The following is a 12,026-nucleotide window of genomic DNA, read 5'->3' on the forward strand; positions in this document are numbered from 1 at the left end:
TATATATATATATATATATATATATATATATATATATATATATATATATATATATATATATATATATATATATAATAGAAATAGAAATAAAGTCACAATATAACCAAACGATACAAAGTTTGAACACTTAAATAAATAATTATTTTTAATAACATTAAAATAATTAATGCTTTATTGAATTAAATTTACAATGGATTTTTATTTATTTTTTGAAAAAACGAACAGAGCACCCAAAAGAGAGAAAGAGAGAATTTTCTAATTTTTAGTCAAACACAAAACATTTTTTTTTTAACTTTAGGCCAGCAAACAATGAAGAATGAAAACGTGTTTTAAAAAAAAAATCAATTTTAAAAAACATTGCATGTTTTGATGAGTTTTTTAACATGCTACTGACTCTATTACATTGTAGTATCTATTTATATATAAGTCAGATCTCATGGGTTCCCATATAGGGGAGTCACTACATATCATCTGAATATAAGGTTGTTGACTTATATTTTAAATTTATTGATAAAGTTATTAATTAATGAGAATTTATTATTTCTTTGGGGGGACCATAAGCTACCTTATCTGTGGGAGAAGATAAGCTACCTTATTATTGTCAGGAGGTTTAGACAGCAATTAGTAATTATTATGTCAAAAACATCATTTTTAACACCCTAATTTCTTTTCTACATTCTTCTTTTTCCAAAGAATTGAATCTCCAACCCCTGACTTCCCACCGGCCGATCCGCAGAGCATTTCGGATATATAAATTATGATGACTTAATAAATCAGTAGACTGGGCTAAATATCACTGCGCAAAAAAGATCTATCCATTTTAAATATAATCCCCTACTAATACTGTCGAGTTTTGAACTTTGGTCTCTTCTTTCTTTCAAATACTGCATATATACTAAACGAGTGAGCTAAGTCCACGTTGGCGTCTTTTTTTTCATTCTACTCAATGAATTTATGCATCATTTGTTGTATTTTCCACACTATGTACGTAGGAGCGCAGCTGAGTAGATATAGCGTGGGGGTGCCCATTGGAAAAACGTGACAATTGAGTCTCAACATCCATGTATAAATAGTCTCAGAATTCATTGTATCATCACCATCTAGTCTCACCTCATATACAAGCAATATGAACTCACTAGCACTGTTCTGGATTTCCATACTAATGTTCATTTCCTCTCCGTGTGTGGTTCATCCCCAGCCTGGTATAAATCAACCAATCAAGCTCAATCTCCCACAAAATGCTTCTGGCCCTGAAGACTTTGATTGCGATCCAATAGACAAAGGATGTTATACAGGCGTTAGTGATGGCAGAATTTTTAAATTTTTTAATAATGGAACTTTTTCTGATTTTGCTACGACAACGCCTCTCAGGTAATTTTCTTATTCATCTCTACTTGTTGTGATAAAACATACAAAACTAAGGATGATAATTTCAATTCAACCCATGGAAATGATGGAATACTCTTGGGCCATGTTTTTGGGTCATAATGGCTGATGGATTTCAAAACATTAACCCATATTGGATTCATGGGGCAATTTATTCGGTCCATACAGTAAATGTGGGCCACGGTCTAAAATGACGTCATTTTGATCTTTAAAAAAAATTCATTATTTCATGTGTGCACTAAAATAATGAATATTGTGGAGTAAGATAATGTATTTTATGAGTTAAAATAATGTACTTTATATATTTTTGGACCGTGATCCACATAAGCTATGTGGACCACGATCCACGCAATATTGACTGGTAACGACAAATTTTACTGTGGATCATGGTCCACGTAGCAGCATGGGCCATAAATCAAAATGACGTAGTATCATTTTAATTACACTTCAGTTTATTTTGATAATATTACTCTGTTTTTTAGTTTATTTTTAACGCACATTAGTTTCATTATAGCAACACTAAATTATCATTTTATTTTTATTACAGTTTCATTTGACAATATACGTTGTTACATTATATTTTCTTCACAAAAAAAAAATAAATTAAATAAATAACATTTTGGTTGGTATTTTCATCAGAACTAAGGAAAAATGTGATGGGATCAGCTTTACAAATGTACAAGCCGAATGTGGAAGGCCATTAGGTCTTTACTTTGATCGTCGTGGTGAAGAGCTCTATATAGCTGACTCCTTTTATGGCCTTTTAAAGGTCGGAAAAAACGGCGGGCTTGCAACTCAGTTAGCAGCCGGCGTAGATGGCCGAAATTTCAGCTTTACAAATGCTGTGGTCGTGGATGAACAATATGGGGACGCATATTTCGTGGATTCCGGCGCCATATTCGTATTACTATTCCGAACACTGTACATTATTCATAACAAAATTCCTACTACATACCATAATTACACTTGATTGTCGCACAAACTGTCGCCTAACATTTTCTGGTAATAATATAAAAAACTTATGGTTGGGGTTGGACCGAGACCACTAAAGGGCCAAGTCTAACAATTGTGGCCTGTGAATTCTCAAACTGTAGTGTTTGGTTGGAGGGAATTACAATTCCGCAGAATTGCAATTCCCTCCAAATGCTGAATTGCAATTCATGGGGTATCCCCCATGAATTGCAATTCGGTGGAGAGAAGGGGCAATTTGTTGGTGTAAAAACAATTTTGCCCCTCCTTCCATTCGCTTTGTCTTTTTTTTTTTTTTTAATTTGAAAGAATTATTATTATTATTATTATTATTATTATTATTAAAGAATTATTATTATTATTTTAAAAGAATTATTATTATTACTATTATTATTATTATTATTTGAAAGAATTATTATTATTATTATTATTTTTTGAAAGAATTATTATTATTATTATTATTATTATTATTATTATTATTATTATTAGTATACTACATCTATCACAACATAAGGGCATTTTAGTCATTTTGTCGCTTCTTACCTTTCAATTCCCTATACTTCTATTTCTGCGTACCAAATACTGTAATTTCAATTCTTACTTTATTCATTGAATTGCAATTCCACCAAATTACAATTCTTTTCCCCCCTAATTCCCTCCTCTCAACCAAACGCCCTGTTGGTGGCTAGAGGATTGTTGGGCGGAGGTCGGTAAAGGGTAAAATTCAGTACCCTGCCTCTTGAAAATGTGATGAAGGAAATAAAGTTACGTTGAGCCTAGACTATGATCTGAGTTATACCTTTTGGCGTACGTAGTGGTAGATGATTGATTTTAACAAGCAGTATGCATGCAGTTAAGATTGGTGGGTGCTAGGAAGGGAATTGTTGGGCAAAGGCCGGTGAAAGGCCAAGTCCAGCACCTTGCCTCTCGAAAATGTATGTGGTGTTGGTGTACGAGGAAATAAAGTTGAGCCTAGGTTGTAATAAGCTATAACTTTTGATGTAGTGGTAAACGCTTGATCCTAACATGTATTATTGTGCAGTTAAGACTAATAGGTGCTGAAAAAGAGAAATTGTTAGGCGATGGCCAGTAAAGGGTAAAGTCTAGCAATTAGTGGTTAGGGAAATTGTTGGGTCGAGGCCGATAAAGGTCAATTGTCCAGCACCATGACTCTAGGAAATGTGGCGGCAATATGTTGTGAACTATAGCTTTTGACTTAGTGTAAGCGCTTGATCCTAACAGTACTGTTATTTTTGCAGAGACCTTACAGGACTTTTGCAGGGCGGAGACATCTCTGGGAGACTGCTAAAGTACGAGGCGGCTACAGGACAAGTGACGGTGTTGCTAAATGGGCTGTCGGGGCCAGCAGGGATAGCGATGGGTGGAGATAGTTATGGAACTTTCCTCATGATCTCGGAGTTTATTGGACGCAAGGTTATCAAGTATTACATCACAGGTCCAAAGGCTAATACAATTAAGACAGTGCTGAAAAACCTTCCAGGATTTCCAGACAACATAAAGAAGGGAGCAACAAAGGGTTTCTGGGTTGCTGTGAGCATTCCAAAACTTCTGCCACTACAGCTGCCTCTTCCTCAAACCGAATCCATTGCGGTGCATTTCGACATGAACGGCACGATTCTGAATACCAGGAATCTCACTAATGGTTTTCCCAACACACTCAGTGTCTACTTCGAAAGCGGGTTACATAATAAAGCTTATGCCGGTTCATTACCATCTAAATATGTTGGTTTGTATAACGCAATATGAAGTCTCCAACTATAGTGCCTTGCATGTGTTAGTCAATAAATAAGTTTCATAAACGTATTATGCATGTAACCCTAAATTAAAGCTAAATATATATAGCAATGTGAGGCAAGTTTCTTATGCTTTGATGACATCATTGCTTTAATAAGTAAGATACTAGGTTCAAGTCCCATCTCAAAATTGATTATTTAGAAACCACTAATAATATGAGATCCAATATATCAACTATTCGATCTAATCAAATAGATAATCATACAACAAACAAATTAAATGAAGTAAATAGTAAGTGCACGTAAAATTTTGTAGCGTAGTTTAGAGAAAGCTTCTCCAACATTGCAAGGCCACCAATGTAAACCCAATTCTACTAATCTGTAGGATATATTTAATAAAATATATCTACGTATTTGATTGAGAGAAGGGAGGAAAAAATACGAAGGAATATTTAAACTAGAGAGAGGAAGAGAAGTTTGAACAAAGGAAAGAATTTTATTTTATCAGCTTCTTCATTTGGGTGGTACATTACAATCTGAACCAAAACTCCCTATTTATACTAAAGGAAATCCGACAATTTTTATGCTGCCAGCTTATTACACTAATAACACTCACATACTTAATATTTAAATATACTAAAGGAAAGATGCTGCCAGCTTATCTAGAAAACATACTCACATGCACTAAGTTTAATAATGCTGCCAACCCACACATCCACATGCATTCTTGCTCATCACATGCATTCTTACATGGTTTAAATAATATAATAATAATAATACTTTTATTATTATAACATTGCCTCCCTTAAACCAAGTTGGATATATTCGCCATCCCTATTTCCTTCTTCAGTTTGAATAATGTCTCTGTCTTTAATGGCTTTGTAAAAATATCTGCAACTTGACACTCACTTGTACAATACTCAATGTTGATTTGTTTTTCAGCAACCAACTCCCTAATTTTGTGATACTTGATATCAATGTGTTTGATGTGACCATGAAAGACAGGATTTTTGGACAACGAAATTGCTGATTTGTTATCATAGAAAATAGTTGTAGGTGCTTCCAGCTTTTGTTGCAAAAATTTCAAAATTCTTCTGAGCCAAATTGCTTGAGTAGCACAGTTTGCTGCTGTAATGTATTCTGCTTCTGCAGTTGAAAGTGCTACAATCTGCTGCTTCTTTGTAGACCAAGAAAATATAGCAGAACCAAGATAGAAGGCATATCCCGATGTGCTTTTTCTTGTCTCAACATCTCCAGCCCAATCACTGTCTGTATATCCAACAAGTTTCACAGCATCATTAGTAGAGTAAAAAATTCCATCATTACTCGTACCTTTGACATATCTCAGAATTCGCTTTGCTGCAACCCAATGTGATTCTTTTGGTTTCTCCATGAATCTGCTGAGTATTCTAACTCCAAAAGAAATATCTGGCCTTGTAGCTACCAAATACCTCAAACTCCCAATTAAACTTTTATAAGCTGTAACATTCACATTCTTACCACACTCATCTTTGGACATCTTCAACTTTTCAGCTACTGGAGTTGAAACTGGTTTGGAGTTTTCCATTTTGATCTTTCTCAAAATATCAGCAGCATATTTCTTCTGTGAAATAAAGATTCCACCATTCATCTGAACAACTTCAAGACCAATAAAGTAACACATAAGGCCCATATCAGTCATTTCAAATTTGTTAATGAGTGCCTCCCTGAATTCTGAGATTAGTTTCAAATTGTTTCCAGTAAAAATCAAATCATCAACATACAGACAAATTATAACAATATCTCCAGAATCTGTGTATTAGACATATAGAGTATGCTCATAAGGACATCTCATAAAACCATTCTCAACAAAATAGGAATCAATGCAACCATACCATGCTCTGGGTGCCTGTTTTAAACCATACAAAGCTTTCCTCAACGTGTAAACCTTATTTTCTTACCCTTTCTTCACATACCCTGCAGGTTGCTCAACATATATTTCATCTTCAAGAAAACCATTCAAAAAAGCAGACTTGACATCCATTTGATACAATTTCCAATCATTTTGAGCAACAAGAGAAATAAGCATTCGCACAGTATCAAGTCTACTTACTGGAGCAAAAACCTCAAAATAATCAATACCTGGTTTTTGTTTGTAACCCTTTGCTACCAACCGTGCCTTAAAACGGTCAACCTCACCATCTGACTTCTATTTGGTTTTATAAACCCACTTTACTCCAATTGGCTTCTTTTCGGGAGGTAAATCTATTAACTCCCAAGTACCATTCTTTTCAATGGCACAAATCTCTTCATCCATTGCTTTAAGCCAATGAGTTTATGTAACAGCCTCCTCAAATGATATAGGGTCACAATCTGCAAAGAGAGCAAACCGAACAATCTCTTCATTAGTCAAGTCATTATCATTACCCAAAACATAATCTTGCAAGCGGGTTGGTAAGTGACGCTCGCGTTGAGATCTCCGAACTGATGACTCTGGCTGTAAAGAAGACTGAACATTATCTGAAACTAACTGCTCAGTATCAGGAATAATGGGAACAACAATTGACATTTCTTCTTTAGTTGACCAATCCCATGCACCATATTCATCAAAAGTGACATCACGACTTATAACAACCTTTTGGGTTTCAGGATTATACAATTTATAAGCCTTTGAAATGTCACTATAACCAATAAAAATACACTTCTCACCTTTATCATCCAACTTCTTTCTCAATTGATCTGGCACATGTGCATATGCCAAACATCCAAAAACCTTGAGATGTCTGATAGAGGGTTTATTCCCACTCCAAGCTTCCTCATGTGTCTTATCACGAACACTTTTAGTTGGACACCTATTCAACACATGAACAGCACAAGCAACAGCTTTTGCCCAAAAAGGTTTAGACAGATTTTTAGATTTCATCATGCATCTCACCATGTCCATGATAGACCTATTCTTCCTCTCAGCCACTCCATTTTGTTGTGGAGTGTACCTAGCTGTCATTTGATGTTGAATTCCATTTTTCTTTAAAAATTCATCACATGCAATATATTCTGTACCTCTATCAGTTCTCAAAATTTTAATCTTATAGCCACTTTGTTTTTCAACAAAAACCTTAAATTGTTGAAAAACATCACATGCATCTGACTTCTGTTTCAGAAAATAAATCCATGTTTTTCTACTGAAATCATCAATGAAGGTAACAAAGTACTTACAACCTCCATTTGAAGGGACTTCCAATGAACACAGATCTGAGTGAACAATCTCCAATTGCTTTGTGGCTCTCTTAGACTTGCCTACAGGAAAAGGTTCTCTATGCTTCTTCCCAATCAAACAACTCTCACAAATTTTGTTAGGAACATTGATAATCGGCAAATCAAAGACAAGTTTTTTTCTTGCTAGATAATTTAATCCTGAGAAATGAAAATACCCAAACCGCATATGCCACAACCAATTATCATCACGGATCTCAGAATTAAAGCAAGTAAGAAGTGCATGGTTGATTTTCAAAGGAAATAGTCGATTTTGAGACATATTTACCTTTGCAATCAAAACTCCCTTGACATCAATGATGGTACAACACCCTTGAGTGATATTAATTTTATATCCTTTTTTCTGACAACTGTCCCATACTCAACAAATTTTGGTGTAATTCAGGAACATAGAAAACATCGGATATAAAATTGTGAGTACCATCCTTCAATTGAATAGAGATTTTACCTTTTCCCAAAATTGGCACTTTTGACTTATTTCCAAATGTCACCTCAGATCGTATTGATTCATCCAACTCTGAAAACAATTCTTTCTTCCCACACATATGGTTACTACATCCAGTATCCAAGAACCATATGTTTTCTTCTGTAGACAAACTATTACTGGCCAAAAATAAGGTTTCAGATTCAGTAGAACTCTCACCAGATTTTTCAGCAACATTTGCTTGATTTTCATGATTGTCCTCTTTATACCAGCAATCTGCAATTTTGTGTCCATACTTCCCACAATTGTAGCAATTAAATGGAAATTTACCTTGCTTGGTATTATTACCTCCACCTCTTCCTCGATTGAAGTTACCTCGTCCTCTTCCTTGATTTGAGTTACCACGACCTCTTTCTCTGAATCCTCTTCTTCCTCTTCCACGACCTCTACCCGCTCCTCCACCTCTTTGATTAGGGCCAGTCATATTAAATGTGACTTAGCTCTTTAAAGCTTCTTCTGCTAGTGGTTCCGATTTTGACGCAATCCTTTCAATATGACTTTCTATCATACCTTTTAACTCGGCAATTGACAACTCCTCGGTATTGTGTGACTCTATTATTGAAGCCACCACATGGTCATACTTCATCGGCATCGTTCGCAGAAATTTTTCAACCACTGCACCATCTTCAACTATGTCTCCGTATAACCTCATCTTATTTACAAGATCAATAAGACGAGAGAAATACATATTTACCGTTTCTGTAGAGGTCATCTCACATCGATAATATAACCTTCTCAACGACTGCAACTTAGATTTCTGCGCCCGATCAACTCCTTTGTGTGACACCTCTAAGATGTCCCAAACTTGTTTTGCTGTTTGAGCACTAGCTAGCTGCCCAAAAATGGAGAAATGAACACCTTGGTGAATTTGTCCCAAGGCCAATTGATCTCGCCGTGTCGCAGCTACATCAGCTCCTTCTGGTAGATCGGGATCAACATAGCTCCAAAGATTTTGAGCTTTCAAATGTGTGGTCATCATAATTTGCCAATAATTGTAATCGAAGGAATATTTAAACTAGAGAGTGGAAGAGAAGTTTGTACAAAGGAAGGAATTTTATTTTATCAGCTTCTTCATTTGGGTGGTACATTACAATCTGAACCAAAACTCCTTATTTATACTAAAGGAAATCCGACAATTTTTATGCTGCCAGCTTATTACACTAATCGCACTCACATACTTAATATTTAAATATACTAAAGGAAAGATGCTGCCAGCTTATCTAGCAAACATACTCACATGCACTAAGTTTAATAATGCTGCCAACCCACACATCCACATGCATTCTTGCTCATCACATGCATTCTTACTTGGTTTAAATAATATAATAATAATAGTACTTTTATTATTATAACTTAATCAAAAGGGCAACTGCACAGACCCCAAAAAAAATTGGAGACCAAATTGTATTAAAAAAACAAAAAACGAAAAAAAAAAACAAATGCAAGTGAAAAATGTGGTTGAATCTCAGACTTAGATCAACTCCTTAAAAAATTTGCCATGTACGATCTACAACAATGTGCACCGGAAGGCACAATAATGTGCTTTGGAATGCATAATAATATGCAATGGTAGGCAAAATGTGCGTTGTAACGATATATATATAGAAATGTATTGTGAGGACTTATGAGGACTAATTATGTAGGTTGGATTGTAATATTCAATTGTTCTAAGATTAATTGTATTTTTTGTTATGTTTTATTGGGTTATTTGTGGTCACATTAGGCTGGGTGTTATTATTGCAATTTATAGTAGTGTGTTTAATTTTGGAAGTTTTAATTTACCGTGTCTTTAGGTAATTCAATTTACTAATTCAATTAATCACAATTTACTAATTCAATTTTCAACTTGTTACTAATACATTAAGCAATCCACCCTTTAATATTTTAATTTTGTTTTCTAATTACTAATGTCCTCATGTGAACAAGGGCCTATTACACCTACCATCTCAAAACTAATGTGCTCTGAAAGGCATAACATTGTGTTCTGCCAAAAGGAAAAAAAAAAAAACACCTGAAGACAAAAAAAGTTAACTTATTTACCCAAAGTAATGTATATTGGAAGGCATATCACTGTGCTCTGGAAGACATAACAATATGCTCTTCAAGAAGGGAAAAATGCTCTAAAAGACAAAAAAAATTAACTTACTTACACAAAATTACCATAATACCACCGCATTTTGTAAACTGCTTCATTCTGACCGTTGATCTGAACTAAATCAATGGATGAGGTTAAACCATATTTTTCACCTAAGGCTTCCTTCATATACCTGATCCGTTATATATATGGATTGAATTTGGCCATTAGATGTGTGTAGATGGACGGATTAGATGGAGGTAAAGAAAGTAATTAAAGAATATGATTTTGTGAATAAAAGGGTAATTATGGTAATTCAATAACTATTTAATTATGGATTATATTTGGTATGGGATTCGCGCAAGAATTAAGAAGTGTAAGTATGGTAGGAGTTGTCTACATCCATGCCAACACAAAACCCTTGCAGAGGAAGAATTTGCACACAACGGTGTGGCAGAGAAGAGATGGACGCGAATCCATACCACATGGAGGCGGCAAACTCATGCTAGTAATTCGATGGTGTGTGATAATTTTTGTAGTGTGTTTAATGCATTTAGGTTGGTATTGTAATGATGGGAAATAAAGAGTGGATATTTGATGGTGTGCACACTATGAGCAAAATTGAATGAAAATGATTAGATTAGATGCTCAAAATATGTTCTAGGCATTAGGACGTTCTTTGCAGGAGACATCTAAGGGGTTAATTTGCATGCATACACACTTATGCGGATGTGCACACATGTGCGCACAAAATGCCAAGTGCGCAACACAGTTATAAGTTGTGTGCACCTGGGTTTATTGATTTTTTTAAGAAAGGCAGTAACACAAACATTTAACTGGGGCAAGTGACGTCGAGTGGAGTTAATGATATTGTAATAATGGTGTGGGGATTAACAGGCAAAGAGCAATATGGAGGGGAAAATATCACCCGATGGAACTAGTTACCAACTAGCAATGATGAAAATATACTGTATGTTGGGCAACGGTTCGAGACAGTAGAACAAGGAATCAGTTTTAGTGTGTGCACTAGTAGACACTAATTGGAGACAAAGTCATATAGTCAAACAACAAACACATAAAAGTAGCAGCACCGAAACCGTCATTGAATTAATATTCGGCATAAGCACCTAAAGAGATACGCATTAAAGTACCCAGGGTAGCGAAGAATAAAGGTAGTGGGAAGAGACTCAAGAGCACCAAAGAAAAAGCATCAGCGAAGAAGAAAAAAAAAAGGAAGGACGTGACATACATGTGACAGCGTGGGGCATGACACCCGTAATTGTCCAGACAAAATAGAAGAATCAGAAGACTAAAATGCCATATTTTTAAGAAAAGAAAATGAATTTTTTTTTAATTTGTTAGAAAGGATTAATAAATAGACTGCGAAATGTTGGTTAATTGAACTATTTGTTAATTGATTTAATTGAATACTACAGTTAATCATCTTTGATATTTAGTTTAGATAGCGGGTAGTATACGTATTGGTTGACAGTGCATATTCAACTATTTGTTAATTGATTTAATTGAATACTACAGTTGATCAGCTTTAGTATTTAGTTTAGACAGCGAGTAGTACATGTATTGGTTAATAGTGCATATTGATATGCGTGTATGTGCACACAGGGACTAAATAATGCCACTTATTGGGCACTAACGACCTAAATACGGAGTACTAATTAGCACATGCATTGAACTTGGCAAAACACTAGCGTATGGGTACTACACTGGCTGACCGGTGAAACACACATCTATTATCAAGTGTGCACAAATAGTTAACTACAGTTTGGGGGCGGGGGAAAAACATGAAGGAACTAAGTGCACACACCCGGTCTACAGTTGTGCACACGGGGCGTCCCAGAACACACCAGTGTGCACTATCGCGTAAAAGTTGGTGCACACACCGCGGAATAGAACGAATAACCATCATAATTGGTCACAGGATTATCATAATAATGAAAAAAAAAAAGCCAAGGTAAAAAAGTGCACAATAACATAGACCAAATCTCAGTAAACAAGATGTATGAACAACTCGGGAAAACATATGCAATGGAATTACGAAATTAATATAGATGTAATTAGACTAAACCATAGTTTAAGTGGAAGAAAG

General features: G+C 35.1%; 1 protein-coding gene across 1 annotated transcript; it reads left to right on the forward strand.

Annotated features, from left to right (window-relative positions):
• The first annotated feature begins 1,114 nt into the window (after positions 1–1,114).
• On the forward strand, positions 1,115–4,252 carry LOC116009462 (protein STRICTOSIDINE SYNTHASE-LIKE 12-like). The gene is made up of 3 exons (XM_031248753.1): positions 1,115–1,371; positions 2,026–2,307; positions 3,615–4,252. The coding sequence occupies exons 1-3, from the start codon at positions 1,127–1,129 to the stop codon at positions 4,120–4,122; spliced, it is 1,035 nt and encodes a 344-aa protein (XP_031104613.1). The 5' UTR covers positions 1,115–1,126; the 3' UTR covers positions 4,123–4,252.
• Positions 4,253–12,026: the final 7,774 nt, after the last annotated feature.

Source organism: Ipomoea triloba, chromosome 2, assembly GCF_003576645.1.
Source record: "Ipomoea triloba cultivar NCNSP0323 chromosome 2, ASM357664v1".
In the NCBI taxonomy this organism is placed as follows: domain Eukaryota; kingdom Viridiplantae; phylum Streptophyta; class Magnoliopsida; order Solanales; family Convolvulaceae; genus Ipomoea; species Ipomoea triloba.

Excerpts from the sequence above, each read along its gene's own strand:
- LOC116009462 (XM_031248753.1), top strand. The coding sequence starts at position 1,127 with ATGAACTCACTAGCACTGTTCTGGATTTCCATACTAATGTTCATTTCC. Across the intron at positions 1,372-2,025 it reads GCTACGACAACGCCTCTCAG|AACTAAGGAAAAATGTGATG; the intron begins GTAATTTTCTTA and ends TATTTTCATCAG. Across the intron at positions 2,308-3,614 it reads GTATTACTATTCCGAACACT|AGACCTTACAGGACTTTTGC; the intron begins GTACATTATTCA and ends TTATTTTTGCAG.